This window comes from Gymnodraco acuticeps, unplaced genomic scaffold (assembly GCF_902827175.1).
Source record: "Gymnodraco acuticeps unplaced genomic scaffold, fGymAcu1.1, whole genome shotgun sequence".
NCBI classification, from domain to species: Eukaryota; Metazoa; Chordata; class Actinopteri; order Perciformes; family Bathydraconidae; genus Gymnodraco; species Gymnodraco acuticeps.
Genome location: NW_022989755.1, coordinates 2776317 through 2799000, shown reverse-complemented (window position 1 = coordinate 2799000; position 22684 = coordinate 2776317). Strand labels below are relative to the sequence as shown.

At 42.5% G+C, this 22684-nt stretch overlaps 2 protein-coding genes across 2 annotated transcripts in view; one reads left to right on the top strand and one right to left on the bottom strand.

The window, feature by feature from the left end:
• The window catches only part of LOC117544017 (proteasome activator complex subunit 4B-like), a 50542-nt gene extending 45035 nt beyond the window's left edge, over window positions 1-5507 (bottom strand). The window contains exons 1-2 of the mRNA XM_034212784.1: window positions 5320-5507; window positions 1503-1643 (exon numbers count right to left, since the gene is read on the bottom strand). Of these exons, the coding sequence (XP_034068675.1) occupies window positions 1503-1643; window positions 5320-5507 (329 nt within the window). The remainder of the gene's footprint in view (window positions 1-1502; window positions 1644-5319) is intronic.
• A 2631-nt stretch (window positions 5508-8138) lies between these two features.
• LOC117544024 (thrombospondin-2-like) lies at window positions 8139-22508 on the top strand. Its single transcript, XM_034212794.1, has 21 exons — window positions 8139-8202; window positions 8329-8465; window positions 9094-9158; window positions 9291-9366; window positions 10138-10240; window positions 10810-10974; window positions 11279-11455; window positions 11534-11707; window positions 13000-13130; window positions 13473-13607; window positions 13687-13905; window positions 13988-14095; window positions 14201-14360; window positions 15071-15189; window positions 15436-15670; window positions 18362-18589; window positions 18670-18800; window positions 19459-19599; window positions 19735-19832; window positions 21301-21440; window positions 22126-22508. Exons 1-21 carry the CDS (start codon window positions 8139-8141, stop codon window positions 22131-22133), a joined length of 2814 nt encoding a protein of 937 aa, XP_034068685.1. The 3' UTR covers window positions 22134-22508.
• Window positions 22509-22684: the final 176 nt, after the last annotated feature.

Below are 22684 nucleotides of genomic sequence, written 5' to 3'. Positions count from 1 at the left end.
TCCTCCGCTCCCTCCACTGGCTTCCGGTAACTGCTAGAATCCACTTCAAGACAATGGTACTTGCGTACCATGCTGCGAATGGATCTGGCCCTTCCTACATCCAGGACATGGTTAAACCGTACACCCCAGCACGTGCACTCCGCTCTGCATCAACCAAACGGCTCGCTGCACCCTCGCTGCGAAGGGGACCCAAGTTCCCATCAGCAAAAACACGTGGGTTTGCTATCCTGGCTCCAAAATGGTGGAATGAGCTCCCCATTGACATCAGGACAGCAGATAGCTTACACACCTTCCGGCGGAGACTGAAAACTCATCTCTTTCGACTCCACTTCGAGCAATAGAACTATTAACAAAGCACTTATATACTAATAAAGGACTGGCTTACCTAAAGCCAGTTGAGTAGCACTTGAAATGTTTTTGCTCTATGAAACCTGATGTACTTATATGATTCTGTTTTCTTCAAGTTTGTATTTTGTTGGTCGAACGCACTTATTGTAAGTCGCTTTGGATAAAAGCGTCAGCTAAATGCAATGTAATGTAATGTAATGTCCAAATGGCAGCAATCCAAAAGGCAGAGAGGTAAGTGAAAAATCCACTTTAACACGTCATGAGTCTTGACACCGCTTCACATCCTGTAGCACAGTGACGTTTGCCAACCTGTGATCTCATTAAACTAAAGGATGCCTAAGGGCAAGAGCGGGTGCAGCTCTAGAAATGTACTGAGTTCTCCACTCTTAAATAATATATCTGAATATATAGCTTGTCATACTGACTTTTAATAGGGGCGGGAGTGGTTCAGTCTGTAGGGGATTGGGATTGGACTTTGGACCGAAGGGTTGCCGGTTCACGTCCCCGATCGGACCAAAATATACGGAGTGTGGACTGGTACTGGAGAGGGGCCAGTTCACCTCCTGGGCCACTGCCGAAGTGTCCTTGAGCAAGGCACCTAACCCCCAACTGCTCACTGGCGCCGGCTAGACTGGCTGCCTCCGCTCTGACCTCTTAACTGCATGTGCATCTGTGCATATAACTGTGTGTGTATATGTATGTGCATGTTCTAAAAAGTGTGTACTGCATGACCTGTATAAAAACGCATGTGTGTGTACGACAGAGTGGAAACTGAATTCCCCCCTCGGGGGATTAATAAAAGTCCATCTTCTCTCTTCTCTTCTAACATTCATGTCAAATTTCATTAGTCATAATAAGCTATTTCATATGCAGTACAGCAATATAACCCAAACATGCTACTCCCCAGGCACGTCCTCCAGCTTCTCTTCGGGATCCTGAGGCATACCCGAGCCTCATGGGATATGTAATCCCCCGAGATGTGGATCTGCCTGGGGCTCCGCTCCTCAGGGATGGGTCCAGGTCAGATGCTTTAAACACCTCAACTGGCTTTCTTACTCATGGGAAGCAAAGAGCTGCGGTTCTACAAGCTCTATAGAGATATCTGAGCTCAGGCGTATGTAGTGTGTATCTGTGTGTATCTGTGTCACACCAACTTGAGAAGCTGAATGAGCAGCCTGGCGTAGCCTAGCATCATGTTAGGCTCCAGGTTCGGCAGCGTGACCAACTCATAGAGCAGCTTGATGAAGAGGATGTGGTCCTCTTTGCTGAACCTGCGGCCGTACAGCTTCAGAAACCTAAAGGGTGGAGGTAAGGAGGGAAAAGTGTCCATCAGTGAGCAGATAATGACTTCCTGCAGCTGACCCATATACTCAAAACATCGTAAGTGATCAAAATTATAATAATAAACTATTTTTAATTGATATAGCACATTTTTTTAAATCAGAAATGGCTTTAATTAAAAGCAAAACGCACTGGATACATTGAACTAAAAAACTGAACATAATTATACAGAATAACAAACAAAGTATTATTTTAAAGTGAGAAAGTCTTTGCCGCCCTGATCTCAGACATGTTTTTTCCAAAGGCCAGGATCCGGGACTGCAAGGGCTCTGATTTCTCTGTGCGTACAGATTCAGCGGCACAATCACTCAACAACAAACCTCGACTAACCTCATTGACTTGATGCCAATTGTACAAAGTGAATTAAAAGTCCAGCCTTATAGGCAGATCACGATGCCCTGATGCTCTCTCAAAGAGGAACACCATGCACCATTAATTAAGAATTCCAATACCTTTGCATGGCCTATATAGTTTAAGAAATATTTGTGAACATGACTCAAAGCCAGAAATCAGATAAGTCAGTCTAAAACTTTCTATGTCATCGAGTTTAAATTATTGTTATGAAAGGCAATAAACTGATGAACCCAAACATCGTTTTATGCCAATATGAGCTTCGTCCTAGTGTATTTTTGTTAAGTGGCATAACAGAAAATGTCCCCATGAACACAGAACTTTCTCAAGGCTGCTCTCAGTTTCGTAAATAAGTTAAAATAACATCTCACATTGTTGGAGCATCTCCAGATTGTATACATGATGATGACGTCACACATTTAAATTTTGGCAAGCTAATCTTTTGAATTTGTGAGAGTTGTTTTCATGTTGTCAAATACGCTTGAACTGACCACATGAACAGGGGCGGATCTACCGGAGTGGCATGGGGTGGCAACTGCCACCCTAAACAATAGCCTTGCCACCCCAGCTGCCACCCCAGTTGGCATCTTTGTTTTGAAAGAAAAGTTGTTGCTCATCGGACATTTATGAGAGAAAGTCTCTAATGTCCGAGTGCAAGTGAATGCAGCACAAGATGCACGTCATGTAACCCTTCCCCCGGTCCTGGCGCGAGAGTGGAAATATGATTGGTGGCGTATTCATTTGAACGGGACGGCGCAAAACGAGAAGCCTTTCGGACCCAAGCACTGAAGGAATGAGGTAGTTGCGGTCTACAATGACAGAGAAGAGAATGTCAAGTTTGGCTGTACTCAGCATTGAATCAAAACGCACTACAGCTGTTAATCTTAATAAGTTTGTGAGGCGTTTTGCTGAACAAAATAGTAATCGCCGCATTCAGCTGTAATAGATATGCCAAATTGATGCTCTGCTCACGGATGACTCGATGAGAATAACAAACTGTTAAGATGATGACCTTGTATGCGTGTATACATTTTTTTCTTTGAGGGGGTCTGCCCCCAAAAAACAATTGTAAGTCCTGAAAAAGTAAAATAAGACGGTGTGTAAAACTACACTGCCCAGCCAACAGAAAGTAACCACTTTGATTTAACTAGGCCAGTAGGTAAGGACCTTCCACTGGATAATAACTGCAGCGATGTTTTAGCTGAATACACGTTTTTTAACCCTAACTGATGCAGTTAGTCACTTCTTTAATGTTTGTTCTTTCTGATGTAAAGTCAAGGTTGTAACTGTTTATCAATAATGATATAATTACTTGTTTTTCAAATTTGAAGGAGGGTGAGCAAGCATCTTGATGAACATTCATCATTAACTCCTCCAAAAAATAAATATAGTTTATTCAACAATAAATGAATATGTGAATCATAACAGTTCTTCACTATATCTGTAAAGCGTCTTTGAGCACCTGTAAAAACGCTAACAAATTAAATCTATTATTATTATTATTATTATTTATTAACAGTGATTGACAGCTGATAGGAATAATATGATTGTTAATAGTATCATATTCATTCAGACAAACATCGATGAGACAGTTAATTAATGTACTTATTGCAGCAGTCTGTATATATTTGGTACCCCTGCTGGTCTAAGAGTGAGACAAACTCATTCAGTTATTGTTCAGTTAAAATTCATTAAATTACGTCTGCCACCTTATATGTAAGGCTTTACTGATGTGCCACAATAATATCATCTATGTGATTGAGTTAAAATATTAATATTGTGGCTTTCCAAGTTAACATTGATTGTAGGGGTGTAACGGTTCACAAACATTTCGGTTCGGTACGTACCTCGTTTTTAGGTCACGGTTCGGTTCGGTACGTTTTCGGTACAGCAGAAAAAATTATCACAAAACATTAAAAACATTTTTTTTTATTATTATTAAACTGTGACTAATGTATTCAAATAAATACAAAATATAGTAAAATAAACATTAAGGTGCAGCATTTCGATGAACTGAAATAATCTGTATTTGAACTGTACTAGTACCTAAGCAGCCAGCTTGACATTAGGACTTGCTTGTCATTGTATTTTCATGTTGTTTAAAGAAAGATGAACTTGTCCACATTGCTTGCTGAAATGGCAGATCTGCTGGCACTAACAATGTCTCCTGCTGTGGAGAACACCCTCTCTAGGGACAGAGGTAGCACAGCCAGGTAGCGCTTTGCTAACATGGCAACATAAGGATATTTGGCGTTTGTAATAGCTTTGGCTCGGTCTGAACTTTCTGCGAGTGGTGGAGGCTTACATGCTAGTGGGAGTTGGGTTTGCACTTCAGTCTTTTTTCTTTTGGTACCGGTGATATTCACATTCGGGTGATGCCTTTTCAAATGAGTGTGATGTATTGCCAGCCGCGTAACCAATGTTAGTTGAACAATACCGACGAACAGCTTTGGTTCGGTCCACCTGTCTTTGTCCGTCATCCTTGTACGTAACTGCGAAACCAAAATGTTCCCAAACCGGAGACTTCAATGATGCTGGAGGATTTTCAGCTCAACTTTATCTGCGTTCGCCATTTCGACAGTTCCTCAAATTACTGACTACATTTGAACGCATCCCTGTGACCAGCTCTCATAGTATGCCTCTCGTCCAATGAAATTACTTGGTCGCTCTATGATATATACCTGAGATTACTTCCAGAAAGTTGTTCATGTTCTCAATTTGTTTACATTTAACGCTATATTCGTTCGGTACACACGTGTACCGAACCGAAGGGCCGGTACCGAATAATTTCAGTACGGGTACGTGTACCGTTACACCCCTAATTGATTGATATGATTGCGATTTAAATCAGCATATACTTCTGTCAGGGGATGCCACCCCTCAAAATCTCCTGCCACCCTCTTGCCACCCCATGAATATTTGTCTAGATCCGCCCCTGCACATGAATGAGATGTACGAATTTTAATGGGCGTAGTTTCCATTTAAATCTTTTTGATATGCTTGGCACTTTATCCCCCCTGCAATAGACCTGAATAACTAATGATGAATATTTTTGTTTTAATGAGTATTTATTTTGTCTTTGACCACCTGGAAGTTCTTGCCCACTGCTATATAAATCAAACATAATTGACACAACACAAATATTATTGCACATTTCTGAAGCTGATTCATTTCGTTGTTGTCGTCAATATTCCACAGTATTGCGATTGTGTGATATAAATAACTCATAAGTGAGTACTTAAGAGTTTGCTCCGGAGGACAGCCTGACATAACACTTACGAGAAGAGCTTCCTGCACCACAAAGCGACCCCGGGCCACAGCTCTCTGAGGAGGACGGCTCTGGACAGGTTCGCCTTGATCTCCGCCAACAGCTCCGTGGCCTCGAGCTCCAACCGGTCGGAATAAGGCAGCATGCTGTTATACACGATCACCTTCTGGGAGATGAACCCTTCCATATCTCCATCCATGTCCCAAAATAGTCCGGTTACCTTTCCGCCTTGTGCGTAAAAACCCGGTTCCTCTTATATCTAACGGGTGTTTTGCTTTCCACACTGCCGAGGTTAGACGGCATAATAATCCTCTGTGTCCAGGCGGAAGAAGGCCGATCACAGGGGAAAGTGTGGCACGCTAATTGAGCTGTGTAAAGCCCTGAGCGCGCGCGCATTGCCAGTTTGACCTGCAATGTCAGAGCGCTGCGTCACCTCTCAGTTCACACCTCACAGGTAACCACAGGGGGTCGCTGGACTCGTGCACTCGAACACAAATGCCCACAGGTCGCTCGAGAGGGAGCATGAAACTTTGGCAAGGCTTTGATTTCAGCACCACCGAGGCCATTAAGAGAATACTTTAATATCTTAAGGCTTTCATGTGTGGAGGAAACCTGGAGGGCATCATTCCGGACTACAGATCCCAGAAGGCTGTGTGTTGCAAACTAACCTAGCTAGAAAGTGGATTAATGCCTTTCCCCTGTTCTACTGACCCACAGTGGATGTTTCTGGGACAAACAAAGGGTGTCTGTCTTTATTGAATCAGCATCCATCTCTATGGGGAAATTGTTTTAAATTAAACGTATTGCAGCTAACACATTTTGTTGTTTGTATGCCTTTTAAAAGTATTTATTTCTGTACAACATTCTTATTAGAATGCCTCGCAAATCCCGCTGATGAGATCCATGCCACGCTTTGTCCCGACCCTCTCCATTCTTGAATTGCTGTGCACCTTTCCATTTAAATCCTTTTACTTTAAGCCAGTCTAATTCTCTGATTCAACATGCTTAAGAGTTGTGAGGCCATTGCAGGACATTGAATGGCCTGGCTGTGACAGTAAGGTTGCTACTTACACTGGAAGGCTATAAGCATAATTCAAATGCCCTTGAGATCTTGTCACCTTTGGAAAATAGGGGTATAATCTGTAAAAAAAAAATGCTTGATTGCACAACAACAACAACAACTCATGATAGCACTGCATTCTTAAGTCAGTTTCGCCTTTCTCAGATTGCAAGTGAGCTTCCCTCTTTGATAAAGTTTCCCCTCCTTAAGCACAGGGGGAAACTGACAGAGCCTCAGACTTCGAGAGAGATGCCAGAACAGCATTTTTGTTTCCTTGTTCGAGAGAGATGCCAGAAGAGAATTTGTTTTTCCTTGTATGATGTGAGGGTCTAAGGACAGAGGGTGTCATATTGTCATACTGATATTCTGTACAAACTGTGAAGTCCACTGAGACAAATGTAACATTTGTGATATTGGGCTATATAAATAAACATTGATTGATTGATTGAATTTGTCTACCATGCAGCATATCAGCCCAAGAATGTCATTCTGGACTCTGCCAGGCAATCTCGCCCAAGTCCTAACCTTTTTTTATATCCCTCAGATCTCATTACTTTTGGGCTTTTCTGCTTCTCAGCACAGTGACAGCACCTGCTTTCCCTGTCTTCACCGTTGAAAGGCTTCCAGCAGGAAACATGGTGTCTGCTCTTATATGTTCATCGTTCGTGATGTTTCTAGGTATTTGCATTCAGAGAAGTTGTGTGTTTGTATGGGCACAGGCGCTTGCGTGTGTGTGCGCATGCATGCATGCACACATCTGTGAGATTCATTATTCCACAAGTGGAATAGAGTCTACAGATGGAAAATATGATTCAGGATGATGATGCCTTTTTGACTCAGCAGGGAGAAGACCAAAAAGAGAGAGTGAGAGGGACAGACAGAGAGAGAGAGGGGGGGAGTGATGGAGGAAAAAGAGAGATAGAGAAAGGAAAGAAAGATGATGGTCGCACTGGGAGTAGATGTTTTAGTATTCCATCAGCTTGCTTATCTTACCTCACAATCTGCAGACATCAAGAGGAATCAGTCACAAGAACAAACACACACACACACCCATCCAGCCTCTCATTTTTCACCAGTGATTTATAGTGATGCTTGATTTCTCTCTCCCAAAATATTGGAAAAACTCCGGCAGCCAATAAGTGTCTGTTTGGAGGGTCAGGAGTGTAAATGATGGGTCTGGGAAACCTGCATTGAAACGTCAACACACACACACGCACATCCACACATTTCCTTCCATCCAGCTGGGTTCCTCGCTGGGAGATATGCAGGCCAGTTCATCGCCAGACACACGGGTAATATATGGCTCCCGCTCCTGCCTCACACAAACACACACACACTCTCAAACAAATACATAACCGCATTAGAACTTGCTACAGAACTAAGCGAGCTGTCTGCATGTTCTTCACTCAGATTTCACTCTCTCCAACAGCTTCACTTTTTCATTTGGACTACACACTACTGAGGAACCTGTGCTGATAAGCCCGGGTCTGGCAAGAAGGACACAAGGAAATTAGGAGGAAGACGGGGAGACAGACATTCCATCACAGCCCCTGTGGAGCTGCAGCGGGGATGATCCTACCAGCCGTGATTTCTAATCGTGGAGAAAGGCTGAACAGCGAGGAGTACGCAGGTATGCAAGGTTAATTCCCTCTTTATCTTCTTCTACTTCTTCTTGTATCTCCTGGGCAGCAGTGCTGCTTGTATTGGGCAGCGGTGTAGCAGTATATATATATTCCATGGTGACCGTATATGTGATTTATGTGAACAGGAATGAATCCACTGAGAGGTTTCCCCTGGCTTTTGATATTCTTCTATGCAGCAGCTGTGTGCACAGGTACCTCACATAGTACAACATGCATTACAATATAGACACATACAGTTTACTCACTTGTTTTTATTCCATCATTGACTCAAGTACAAAATCAAGCATAGACCGGACACACTTGTGCCTACTCCACAGGTGTGGGTGGTGCAAAGGTCGACAATGTGTCGTCAGAAGTCTGTCGTCATCCATGTGACGAGCTGGTGGGCTTGCTCACTGAGATCCAAGGCCTGCGTATTGTGACCGGAAACCTGCTGGAAGACCTGGACAGAGTAGTAAGACACACAAATACACATACACACATATGGCTTCTGCATGTTGGCAGTTGTTTGTTGTGTTTAACTCTCTGATGCAACGTTTATTTTGATATGGCATGAGCAATAAAATTGGATTTTACATGGACATTTTTAGAGAATAAAGTTATTTTAAAGTGACTTTATTTCCTACTTGTAAAGTACAACTAAAGTTGCAGTAGAATTCATTTTCAGTTTTTGTAATTATATTAAACAAATCAACAAAGTCGCCAAGAACATTGCTTAAGTGTACCAGCACTGCACTTAAAATTGTATTTGACGGTGTTGAGTTTTCTGGGAGATTTGTGTGACAAAACCAAAAGGGATTAGCACTTCTTCCAGTGCAAATAGAGTAAGCAGCCACGTCATTTTTCTCTGGCAGGAAACACTGTGGTTTGTGGTAAATGTCCTGGTAATTTTCATTTTGGGGGGAAAAAACCTGCAAAAGAATACCATCAGTGTTAAAATGTTGGCTACTAATCAACTCTGCCATTCTAGCCTAATCCCACAGATTTCCTTGTACTAACACAGGAACAAATCTTTTAAAAACTACAGTTCTGGTAATGATTTTAATGTGAGCTATAGGTTTTTGTATTGATTTTATTCTCAGTCAAAAGAAAATGAGGAGATGCGGATATCTTTGGCTGAGCTGAGCAAAAGCAGAAAGGGGAACATTAGCAGTAACATCCGCAGCAGCGGCAACAGGACCAGCAACAACAACAACAGCAACAAAAACGGCATCAACAACAACAGGAGCAGTGGCGGCAGTGATGATGTCAATGATCTTGACAGAGACGGGGGGGTCTGGTGTATGCAGGATGGACGTGTGTACGAGCAGGGGGAGGATTGGGAGGTTGACAGCTGCACCTTCTGTGCTTGTCAGGTCAGTGTCGAACAAATGTCTTCTATGTCTACAATCTATAAAATATGAGCAGAGATTTTTCCTTGGAAAGTGCTGAGATATTCTCTTTGATAAAGTGAAATATGGCCAGTATGATTGCATCATTGGATGACACCCTTTAATCAATCTATCATAATCTATGGGGAAAGGTCTTGTTTATGTGTCATATAAAGAGTATATTGTGCATTAACTTAAGAACTAAGGCACATTTCTGAGACGTGATTCTAAAGAGTTGAATAAGACGTTGTTACAAAAAGCTGGGACTTGAAAGCCAGTGTCAATCTTCGACTTTGATTCATAACATCCTGAAACAAAACAACAATCCTACAGCTCTGATACAAATGAGAACAATTGATACCATTCTCATACAGGAGTGGTATCAATCTTTTTATCTAACTCTTGGCAAGAAAGCCCATGAAGCCCAAAAGTCGTTTTAAATTGACTAACCAGTTGGAGGGAGACTTACTATAAGTCTCACTTGTACACAATGTGGTTTTATTTATTTCCAGAGCTGCCTTTGTTATTCTCTTATTCTTGCTTCATCTTCCTCTCTGAATCTGTTTCTCTTTATCAACATCATTAATTTTGTCAAGGATGGATTGAGGGAGACAACCAATTTATTATGAGTCATGATGGCATATACCATTCCTCTGCAAGGACTGGCATTAAGCTAAACATCTGGCTCGAGCTAACACTATGAGACTGATAATATATTTGATAACGCTGAATTATGGGTGTATCTTTCATGCCTAGGATGGAAAGGTGACGTGTCAGCAGGTGTTTTGCCCTTCTTTATCCTGCATTAATCCAACCTTTATCGATGGAGAGTGCTGTCCTGTCTGTCTCAGTGAGTTTGGTTTGTGTTCAACTATGATTTAGGGTGGAATATGTTTGTTAAAGAAACACTTAACCCACAAAATGACCACTTGTTCATCAATTACTCACTCATTGTTAGCTTGAATTCTTGTAAAAAACCTAATATTATTGCATGCCTCAACGTTGGATGGAGCATAAAAAAACAGCAAAACTATATCATAACATTCAAACCAATATAAAAAATATGGTTTAAGCGATGCATGTGTATCACTGGTTAAATACAACTTGGATTATACAGCCCAAGTCTTACAAAACAATGTGTAAACAGATATTCTTTATATAGTTTTGCTGTTGTCAAATCACTCATTTACTTCAATTCCTTAAAGGCGTGCGAGAAAAGTCTTCAAGAGTTCAAGGTAACATTAGTTGAGTAGTTGATATACAAATGAACATTTTGTGGGAGAAATATTGCTTTTAGCATCATAACATTTGATAACAGTGTGCATAATGTGTGTGTGTGTGTGTGTGTGTGTGTGTGTGTGTGTGTGTGTGTGTGTGTGTGTGTGTGTGTGTGTGTGTGTGTGTGTGTGTGTGTGTGTGTGTGTAAAGATGATCAAAATGGCTGGTCCCTGTGGTCTGAGTGGACCCACTGTTCAGTGACCTGTGGACGTGGGGAGGAGCAGAGGGGCCGGTCCTGTAACGGCATCATGCCTTCCTGTGCCGGCCCGTCAGTCCAGAACCGCAGATGCATGCCCGTGAAGTGTGACCGCAAGGGTAGGTCATCACTCTGCATGCCTGATTTGTCACATGTCTGCATTTGATTTATTTTTCTGTGATTGTTTGGCCGGTCATAAGGAAAGAATTCCACCAAAGAGCAAAAACGTATGGAACCTTCACATAAATAGATTTTTAGAGATTCTAATCATAATTGAAAACATGTTGTTGTAGTTGTGTTAATGCAATACACACTGTGGGACTGTGGTGGGGGTCTGGGTTGAATTCTAGTCAGAGACTCATCCAAGCTAAGTAAAAAAAATAAAAATGTTTTGCAATCGTAATGTGCTTGTTTCATGTCTAGCGCGGCCTGACGGGAACTGGAGCCTTTGGTCTCCGTGGTCTGCGTGTACAACCACGTGTGGAGAAGGCAACATCACACGGGTTCGTCTCTGCAACCAGCCTCCACCACAGAAGGGAGGCAAAGGGTGCACAGGCAGCTCCATGGATACAAAACCTTGCAACAATACACTTTGCCCCAGTGAGTACACACCAGCACATACAGAATACACTGAAGTACTGGGAATGCCTTACAGATGAATGATTTGTTTGTGTTTAGTTGCTGGAGGCTGGACAAGCTGGAATGAATGGTCGCTGTGCTCAGGGTCCTGTGGTGGAGGTCTTATGAGCCGGCAGCGGAAGTGTTTGAACCCTGCCCCTCAGCACGGGGGGAAGCCTTGTGCTGGAGACGCTGTGGACTATGAAGCATGTAACAAACAACCCTGTCCAATAGGTACATTATAATCCTGTCCACATACCTCAGACGAGAGGTAAATCTTTAAAAGATTATTATTTTATAGGCAGGCTAAGCCTCACATCCATGAAGAGGCATAGGATGATAGGAAGACTTCATGTCCCGATTATCCTACATTTGTGATTCACGTTATTATACCAGAAATCACAAAATATACTTGAACTCTTTAAATGGCAGACAAACATTTACTGTATGTTATCGTATCACTGATGGGACACAACCTTGTTTTAGTAAACATTATTTTTAGTGAAAAACAAACAAACAATCTCAATCTCACCTAGCCACACGGAGACGGTAACGAAAACAAACCGAATTCGATATCAAAATAGTCTTCCGTCCACACGCAATCGGCACCAGAAACGTGTCCGTCCACACAAGACCGCTCGACCCGCTGGAGACGCTGTAGTTTAGCAGCAGAGGTGGGGGGGGGCTCTTTTTCTCCCTCTCCGAGGCAAGCGTTTGCTCCTGCTGTAAATCTCTCCGGTAGTCCACCAGCAGATGAAAAACACCCACCTCTCCGCCTCTTCAAAGGGACGAGGGGACCGTGTGGCAGAGTTTCCGTTCGAAAAAATTTTCGCCGGTCAACATGTCCCTTAAAGTTGAAATCTTCCGGACAAAATGATAAAAGTGCCGGTCAAAGGTCTTCTTTGTTATTTATTGAGCTTTAAAACAAATGAATAACGACTCTATATAATAATATAATAATAATATACGGAGTCTCTCTTTTCCTCCCCCTCTCCTGACAGCCCGTCAGTATTTTCGTTATCAGGAAATGATCGTATAGGGCGTAATCACGGAGCCGTTTGGCCCCCCAGAGCGTTGCGTCGGTAGATCTACCCACCTTGGGAACCGTTCTCGTTCTCTGCGTTTCCCTGTCGGCCTCGTGTGGCCGAACCGTATATGATAGAGAACTAGCGGATACGACCCGTTTCGTCTCCGTGTGACTAGGGCATCAATCTAAAATTAATAAATAGCAACAATGTGTGAAGCTGTTCTTTCTACATTAAATTCCTGTATTCCGACCCTGTCCTATCCCTATCTATGCATAAACCATAATGCTTTTTTATTGGATGAAGCATACCTTCAAGCAATATGAAGATCAGAAAATAATATCTTACAATGTTTATACAGCCTTTACTCAATTAGTGAGGCTCAGGATGGAACAGCTAGTAATAATTTCCTCAGAATAATTTAGTTAACATTTGCACAATCTTTGGATATTTTCTAAGTGACTGTGTGAATTAATAATGCACATTTGTATATATTTTTAGATACTTGTTTGCGTTCAAATCCATGTTTTCCTGGAGTGAAGTGCACATCCCACAGCGATGGATCATGGGAGTGTGGAAGTTGTCCGTTGGGTTTACATGGCAATGGCTCTCACTGTGAAGATGAGAACGAGGTAATTACCAAAAATCTGTGATCATTTAAAATCCTAACTTCTCTACCCTAGTTTGACATCATTTACCACAAGGCTGGACCTAATCTATATTTGAGATGACAGTATTTTTGCTTGAAACTATTTGTTGATTGACTAATTGATTAATTGTTGAGGCTCTAATCTAAGATATGAACTCCTATAATGGATCATGCAGGTTGTGAAAGTTATACCTCAGGCCTATAAATGAATGCAGAGTGAGAATATATGTTGTGTAGTCTGATCTGCTACACATCAACTGTCAAACCTTTGTATTTACTGTTGTGGTTGATATTCTGCACATGGATAATCCCTCTATCTCTGCAGTGTGAAGTGGAAAGTGTGTGTGTCACAGAGTGTGTAAACACAGATCCCGGCTTCTACTGTCTACTTTGTCCTCCTCGCTACAAAGGCACCCAGCCGTTCGGCCTCGGACTGCAGGAAGCCCTGAAAACCAGGCAGGCAGGTGCTTTCCTCTCTGAATAATTTCATGAAGTGCTATGCTACATGACAAATCATTTTATGTTTGCTTTTGTTGTAGGTGTGTGAGCCATATAATCCATGCAAAGACAACACACACACCTGCCACAAGTATGCAGAGTGTGTGTACCTGGGCTTGGCATCTGAGGTTTTGTTTAAGTGTGTGTGCGCTGTGGGATTTGCTGGCGACGGCCTTCTGTGTTGTGAAGACTCTGATCTGGATGGCTGGCCAAACAACAGATTACCCTGCAAGCAAAATGCAACCTATCACTGTCAAAAGGTACACAAATGACAGAAATGTGATTGGCTGGCTGTATTGTATTGTATTGTATTTCACTGAACTGAGCTGTGATTGGCTGCAGGATAATTGCCCCGCGCTACCAAACTCTGGACAGGAAGACCTGGACAAGGACGGACAGGGAGACGCCTGTGATCCTGACGACGACAACGATGACATCAGAGATGAGAGGGTTAGACTGTAACTTTTGGGATGCCATGACTAAAAACTGGTATATATTCAAATCCCATGTGTGTGTATGTATAAACTAATATGTGTGTGTGTGTGTTTGGCAAAGGACAACTGCCCGCTGATGTACAACCCTAGGCAGTTTGACTCAGACAGAGATGGAGTCGGGGATCGCTGTGACAACTGTCCGTTTGATATCAACCCGCTGCAGACGGACACTGATGACAATGGAGAGGGAGACGACTGCAGCATTGACATTGATGGAGATGGTAGGAGCTACTCACTAAACCAGGCATGGAACAAGCAGTTACTCAAACATTTATTCTAGTGTAATTATAGAACCCTATAATTATGCAAGGACAGGTTGCCATATTGCCTAAGGCAACACTACTTGAGGGGAAACAGACTTCTGTACGTTTCACCCTGGCGAGTCATACTACTTCTGGATTACCCATTTTTCTGGTGGCCCCTTATTCTAATATTCCAAATTGCAAAGAAAGTCCCATTGGCCCATTCGATAGTTATTCTGAAAACAGACAGCAATTGTCCAATGTTGTCTGACCTTCCCTTTTTATTTTTTGTGAAGGTCTGAGGACTTCATCCATTATGCATAATAATAAGCCATGTGCTTCTGATGATTACATAGAAAAATGGACCTTATGGGCAATGATCATTTGTTAACTGTTGCTATCTGATGTAACTTCATATTTTGAGTCTGTGGGTCCTTGGATATGGAGAGAATTACTTGATTTTCTCTGTAAAAGGAAAATAAATTCTGTGGTAATGAGCACTAGGACTTGGACCAGAATCAATACTTTAATTTAAAAAAGTAGATTTAGTGTTAGGTTCCTCTTTAAATATGGATTACATTACATTTATCCAAAACATAGTCCTGATTTATGTCTTGTTTTTGTATGTGTAAAGGAGTTAAAGTCACGCAATTCATCTGCTCTCTGTGTGTGTCTCTCCTGTTTTCCAGAGGTTCTGAATGACCGTGACAACTGTCCTTTAGTCTACAACACAGACCAGAGGGACACAGACCTGGACGGTGTGGGGGACCAGTGTGACAACTGTCCCCTTCTCCACAACCCAATGCAGGTCACTAAAGGACACATGCTTCTACTGAAAAATGATATTCTTTCATATTGATGGTGGTCACGTTACCTCACAGAACATCTGGTATGAAAGACAATCTCAATAGTTATTAGTGGCAATCAATCATGTGGATGGAGGATTTATTTTATTACATGAAAAGGAAATCTTGGAAGTATGTTCTAGTAGAGGTAAAACTCAGCACTGGGACTTGTGATTAAACTAAATGTAAACATTCCTGTGTGTTTGCAGCTGGACTCTGACAGTGACCTGGTGGGGGACATGTGCGACGACAACGAGGACATCGATGAGGACGGCGTTCAAAACTCTCTGGATAACTGTCCCTACATTCCCAATAGCAACCAGGCTGACCATGATAATGATGGGAAGGGCGACGTCTGTGACCATGACGACGACAATGATGGCATCCCAGATGACCGGGACAACTGCAGACTAGTGTCTAACACGGACCAGCTGGACTCTGATGGTCGGTGTTGCTATGGTTGCTCAACATTTTAGGAAGGAGTTCTTATAAAAAGCACCTGCAAAGACTTTTTTAGATGAATTGTTTGGTGTATAAAATGTCAAAAGAAACAGGCAAAAGTGATACTCATTCTCAAAGTCCAATGTTGTCTTTTTTTTTCATATTTGAGTTGTTGATAACACCACTTCCTGCCATTTTTGCAAGAAATATTAACGGGATATCATATTGATTATAATTATATTTGGCTTTTATTTTTGCTTTTGACAAACTTATTTGTAAGTATACTTGAGGAATCGTTGAGGAATATCTCTAGTATCATAATACAGATGTGAACAAATGCTATATAATTTGCTGTCACATGGGAAAGATCCATCCATCCATCCATCTTCTCCCGCTTATCCGTGGTCGGGTCGCGGGGGTAGCAGTTCCAGCAGAGAGCCCCAAACTTTCTTTTCCCTGGCGACATCAACCAGCTCTGACTGGGGGATCCCAAGGCGCTCCCAGGCCAGCGAAGAGATATAATCCCTCCACCTGGTCCTAGGTCTACCCCTTGGTCTCTTCCCAGCTGGACGTGCCTGGAACACCTCCCTAGGGAGGCGCCCAGGTGGCATCCTAACTAGGTGCCCGAACCACCTCAACTGGCTCCTTTCGACGCGAAGGAGGAGCGGCTCAACTCCGAGTCCCTCCCTGATGACCGAACTTCTCACCTTATCCCTAAGGGAGACACCAGCCACCCTGCGGAGAAAACCCATCTCGGCCGCTTGTATCCGCGATCTCGTTCTTTCGGTCATGACCCATCCTTCATGACCATAGGTGAGGGTAGGAACGAAAATGGCCCGGTAGACAGAGAGCTTTGCCTTCTGGCTCAGCTCCCTTTTCGTCACAACGGTGCGGTAAAGCGACTGCAGTACCGCTCCCGCTGCTCCGATTCTCCGGCCCATCTCACGCTCCATTGTTCCCTCACTCGAGAACAAGACCCCGAGATACTTGAACTCCTTCACTTGGGGTAAGGACTCATTCCCTACTTGCAGTGGACAGTCCATCGGTTTCCTGCTGAGAACCATGGCCTCAGATTTGGAGGTGCTGATCCTCATCCCAGCCGCTTCACACTCGGTTGCGAACCGATCCAGTGAGTGCTGAAGGTCGCAGACCGATGAAGCCATTAGAACCACATCATCTGCAAAAAGCAGTGGTGCAATCCTTAGTCCACCGAACTGCAGACCCCCTCCCCCATGACTACGCCTCGAAATCCGATCCATGTATATTACAAACAGGATTGGTGACAAAGCGCAGCCCTGGCGGAGGCCAACCCTCACCGGAAATGGGTCCGACTTACTGCCGAGGACCCGGACACAGCTCTCGCTTTGGGAGTACAGAGATTGGATGGCCCTGAGTAGAGACCCCCTCACCCCATACTCCCGCAGCACCTCCCACAGTAACTCCCTGGGAACTCGGTCATACGCCTTCTCCAAGTCTACAAAACACATGTAGACCGGATAAGCGTATTCCCAGGCCCCCTCCAGGATCCTTGCGAGAGTAAAAAGCTGATCCGTCGTTCCACGACCAGGACGGAATCCGCATTGTTCCTCCTCAATCTGAGGTTCGACAATGGGCCTGACCCTCCTTTCGAGTACCTTAGAGTAAACTTTCCCGGGGAGGCTGAGTAGTGTGATGCCTCTGTAATTGGCACACACCCTCTGATCCCCCTTTTTAAAAAGGGGGACCACCACCCCGGTCTGCCACTCCTTCGGTACTGTTTCCGACTTCCACGCAACGTTGATGAGACGTGTCAACCATGACAGTCCCTCAACACCCAGAGCCTTCAGCATTTCCGGGCGGATCTCATCCACCCCCGGGGCTTTGCCACTGTGGAGTTGTTTGACGACCTCAGTGACCTCCCCCCGGGAGATTGGTGTTGATCCCCCGTCATACTCCAGCTCTGCCTCTAACATAGAGGGCGGAGTTGTCGGGTTCAGGAGTTCCTCAAAGTGTTCCTTCCAACGCCCTAACACTCCATCAGTTGAGGTCAACAACGTCCCATCCTTACTGTACACAGCTTGGATGGTTCCCTGCTTCCCCCTCCTGAGGTGTCGGACAGTTTTCCAGAACAACTTTGGTGCCGCCCGAAAGTCCTTCTCCATGTCTTCTCCGAACTTCTCCCACACCCGCTGCTTTGCCTCGGCCACGGATGAGGCTGCTGCCCTTCGGGCCTGTCGGTACCTTGCAACTGCCTCGGGAGTCCCCCGGGATAACAAATCCCTGAAGGCCTCCTTCTTCAGTCGGACGGCTTCCCTGACCACCGGTGTCCACCAGGAGGTTCGAGGGTTACCGCCCCTTGAGGCACCTAGGACCTTGAGACCACAGCTCCCATGGAAAAAAGAGAAAGATATTTGAGGGATTGATGTTAAATAGATTTCGCAGTCTTGCAGTAAAATCTTCTGACTATCGGTCCCGTTTGTATCCAGTGATCCGGTTCATGTTGATGTTGGACAAAACCATAAACGGATTATGGCTCACGGCTGTATGATAAATCATAAATAAATGAGCCTTTAATCTATCCACCATCATACAAGACATTTCACTATTTGCACATTGTTTCTTTCCCATCATTTTATTTTATTTTACTACGTCTTGGCAAAAATGAATCCAGGAAATCACGTTGTTTAATTCTCTGTCTTTCCTCCTCTCCTGCAGGTGATGGGAGTGGAGATGCTTGCTTCGATGACTTTGACAATGACAGTATTCCAGATGCTCTGGATCCATGTCCGCTGAACCAGGATATTGGCTCTACAGACTTCAGGAAGTTTCAGGTTGTTCTATTGGACCCTAAAGGCACCACGCAGTCAGAGCCTCTCTGGGTTATCCGCAGCCAAGGCACAGAGCTGCTGCAGATGGCTAACTCAGACCCTGGCATCGCTTTAGGTTAGAATGACTATAAATAGAGAACACTTAACCTGTAAAAGAAATACATTATTAACGATAATATCCCTTTGTTTAAACAGGATATGACCAGTTCAGCGCGGTGGACTTCAGTGTGACGTTTTATGTGAATACCAACCGAGATGACGACTATGCAGGCGTTGTGTTCTCCTACCAGTCCAGTAAACGCTTCTATGTTGTCATGTGGAAACAGGTGAGGTTTGATTTCATCCAATAACATTGATGATAACTTTTGCGTCACTCACGGTAGTAGATATGTTACCTAAATTGCCTTTTTAACTTTTAATTTCAGGTTTGAATCCAAAGGTTTATCTATCTTGAAATCCTTTTAAAAATAAACTTGACCACACTCTCCCTATAAGTCTGTTATATGTCATAAAATAAATTATTTTTAAATTCCAACTAGCAGAAAAACGAAGTTTTTCAAAGTCAACCTAACCTGCACTGTCTTTTATCCTCCAGGTCTTTTCTTCCTTTCATTTAAGAAAAAATAAATAAAAACAATTAGCTTTGGTATATGTGGTGCATACAAAGAAACATAAAGAAGAATATGTAGCAAATAATAGAAAATACTGATTTAACGCACAAAACGAGAAAAAACAGAGCACACCCCAACACCGAGGCAGCCATCCGCGGTGCCATCTTAGTTATCATCTATAAAGGGTGACCAAATGTTTAAAAAGAGCTCATATATCCCTTTAAGACAGCAAGTCATCTCTCAGTGCAACATTTGTTGGAAAGTCTTTGATCCAATGGTGCAGGTTGCATTTTTGAGCAATTAAAGGAGCTTCTAATAAGGATTATAGTGTGACGTCGAAAGATGCAATTCCTTTCTTTCTGTGTGAGAGCAGGTGTCTCAGGCGTACTGGGAGAAAAAGCCATTCAAAGCTTTTGGCACAGCAGGAGTCTCCATCAAAGTGGTCAACTCCACCACAGGACCGGGGGAGTACCTACGCAACGCCCTGTGGCACACCGGACACACCAGACAACAGGCAAGACACTTTATATGTCCCGTATTTCTTTATATTCTGCTTGTCATGTATTAAAAATACATATCTTATTTGACCAGATAAACCTGACCTGAAACAACCTTGAACACTGGCTCTTTCTCTGGCTGTGTGTTTCAGGTCAGAACTCTGTGGCATGATCCCAATAAAATTGGCTGGAAAGACTACACAGCCTACCGAATGTACATTATCCACAGACCCAAGACTGGATTCATCAGGTACAAAGACTGACAATACTTATTACATATTTTGTTTAACAGGGGTTACCTTTTTTAAAACAAGATTCCTAAATTCCTCCAAGAGCCTCCAGAAACCCCCCAGACTCGTTTACCATTTTCTATTTATTATAGGGAAAGATATTCTCTGGAAATTACAGCATTTAAATCTATTTTCATAGGCAAGGATAGTCACAAGTAGATGTGTTGAGTTTAGGCATTTGCCTTTTGGCTTCATGTCCTATTTGATTTTATATGTTTATGTTTCACTGTCAAAAAACGCAGCTAGATTACTTTTACAGATTTGTGGATTTCCTTAAGCAACAGCTTCCAAAGTATTTCCACATTTGTAGTAAACTTTAAATTTAATATTTACAGTTAAAGCATTCTTTATTATTGGTTTGGCTTTTAAGGACCAGACCAGTGCCAAGTCACCTCGTCCAAGTCTAAAAGTGCCTTGATCTTGTGTTTTATCTGATATACAACAGACTGGTTTGTTTGCAAAAAGGCTTTCACTTTGGATTGTTTTCATCTTTCAACTTGAACCCTTTAACTGTGTGTTTTCAGTTTATAAAACTGTTGATTGTAACATTTTGGTCGCCTCAAACTACTGTCACAGTAACTACATCCACTTATTTTATACAGTCGATGCTTAAAGCCCAATTTCTAAGCATCAAATGTTCAAAGTCATTTTTAGGCATGCAGAAAAACTAACAACTCTTTTTTAAGTAAATGTGATTTGTATTTAATGGAATAAAACATGCACATACACACTGGTGTGTTTATTTTCATCCCACATTTGGGGCTTATTTTTGTTCCCGTTAAGTTCATGAAGGTTTTAGTTTGGCAGAAAACTTCTTACATTTGTGGCATCACATTCAGTGCCACCTTTTCAGAAGAAAAAAAATACACCCACAGATGTGCTCACACTTGAGGACATCATCAATCTCTGAGAGTTATTTCATGATAACGGAGTAATTTACTTTCTTTGTTGTACCCGGTTCTCCTAAACCTGCCACATCTACTTCTACTTAGTTGTACTCCACACTAATGGACCTACAAAAAACACCACAGGTAATGAGTTCTCCGTGCTTTGTGCTGTTTAAGTGCAGATGGAAAGAAGAATATCAGTGCTTAACAGTCACAGGGTTTTTAGAAGAAAGACTTTGAGAGGAAAAGGCGAATAAAGCTGTAAAGTAAAAAGCAGTTTTTCAAATTATAAAAATACTGAAAAGAAGCTGCAGCTCTTTGATTGTGAAGGACAGATACACATTGATAACAAGTACAGTTGCTACAAAAGCTCTGATGTAACTGCTTTAAAAATAGCTCAATTTGACGTCATGTCTTACGTACTGTTTGGGAACAAATAGTCAAATGAGGAATGAAATACCAAAATGTGCCAAGTGACTTTCCACTCAAGATGTAAACTCATGATTAATGCTGTGTGTGATGATGCTTTGTTGTGTTGCAGGGTGGTGGTGTATGAGGGCAGGGAGATTTTATCCGACTCGGGGGCGGTGTATGACCACACCCTGGCTGGAGGCAGACTAGGACTGTTTGTCTTCTCTCAGGAACGTGTCATCTTCTCAGACCTCAGATATGAGTGCAGAGGTAAGAGACCCTGTCATAGCATTTGTCTTGACCACTGATCAGGGATGGAAGAAGTACTCTGATCCCTTTCTAAAAGGGATAGTCTTGATGTTGAGAAAGGCATTTGCATGAGGTACTTAAATGTATTCATAGTCAGGCACATCTCCAGGTTAGAGAAACTGGAGGAGTATCAGTACAGCAGAAAAGCTTGGTACTGCTGTGGATGGTGCAACTTTAAAACGTATTATAGCTACCAAAAAAAATACCCATCGGGAAAAGCCACAAGTGAAAGTCGGCATTCAAAAGCAGATTAGTAGCAGCATGTACTACAATATAACTTAAATATTTGCTTCATGTGTTAAATATTGGACAATTTACCTCTTTGGGCCTCAAACTGTTTTTTAAATACAACCATTTAAGCATATTTAAGAAGATCTCATCTCGTATCAGTAATGACACCAAAAATAAACTGTATTAAGACACAAGCCAAGAAAGTTGCAGACCTATATGTAAACTATGTGAATCAAGTTTTAATCTGTAGCCACTGCCTGTTTTTGAGTAAAAAGTACAATATTTCCCTCTGCATTGTTTAATAAAAGTACACAATTAAATACTTGAGTACCATACAATGTGCCTCTGTCCTCCAGCATTTGTTTCAATACGGTCTCTGGTATATATTACCTGTTTTTCTTTGTTTCCTCCTCAGATAACTGAGTTCTTTTGGTGGAATATTCAGGAAACTCTTCAACGACCAACAAGATATCCACATTCATTGCCGAAAATCTTACTACAATTGAGAAAAGAGGGAGAGTTATAAAGAGGGAGCCCCAGGTCACTCATTCATAGTCCAGATAAAGACACAAGATTATCAATTGGTGACCTTCATCTATTCATCAGCTTTTTGTGCACTAGTATTGACTCCAGGCAGTCTTATTTGCTGTACATACTGTAACTGTAAGACTCAGACAGCATCTCTTGCTTTTCATTTGCTTTTTGCTTATGGTTGTAAATACTTATTTATTGCCAGATGTCGGATACAAGGGAGAGATTGGAGGATAAATTGACGATACATTAAGTAGAGAAGCACTATCCAAATGTCTCGTAGTAACTTATCAATAAAACACTTTTTTTCTCCAATTGTTGCTACTTCTATTTTTATCTGATGACGCCAGTAGCTTTACACATATCGGAAACACGGTCTCCAGCACCCTCTGGTGGAGTTAGTCATTATTACAAATGATGAGTGGGAAAAAGTCAGAGAAGTT

What these genes read in the sequence shown, in the direction of transcription:
- LOC117544024 (XM_034212794.1), top strand. Translation starts at nt 8,139, where the DNA reads ATGAATCCACTGAGAGGTTTCCCCTGGCTTTTGATATTCTTCTATGCA. An exon ending in TGTCTGTCTCAGTGAGTTTG is followed by an intron (nt 10,241 to 10,809) that starts GTTTGTGTTCAA and finishes GTGTGTGTAAAG; the next exon opens with ATGATCAAAATGGCTGGTCC. An exon ending in CCCAAGACTGGATTCATCAG is followed by an intron (nt 19,833 to 21,300) that starts GTACAAAGACTG and finishes GTTGTGTTGCAG; the next exon opens with GGTGGTGGTGTATGAGGGCA.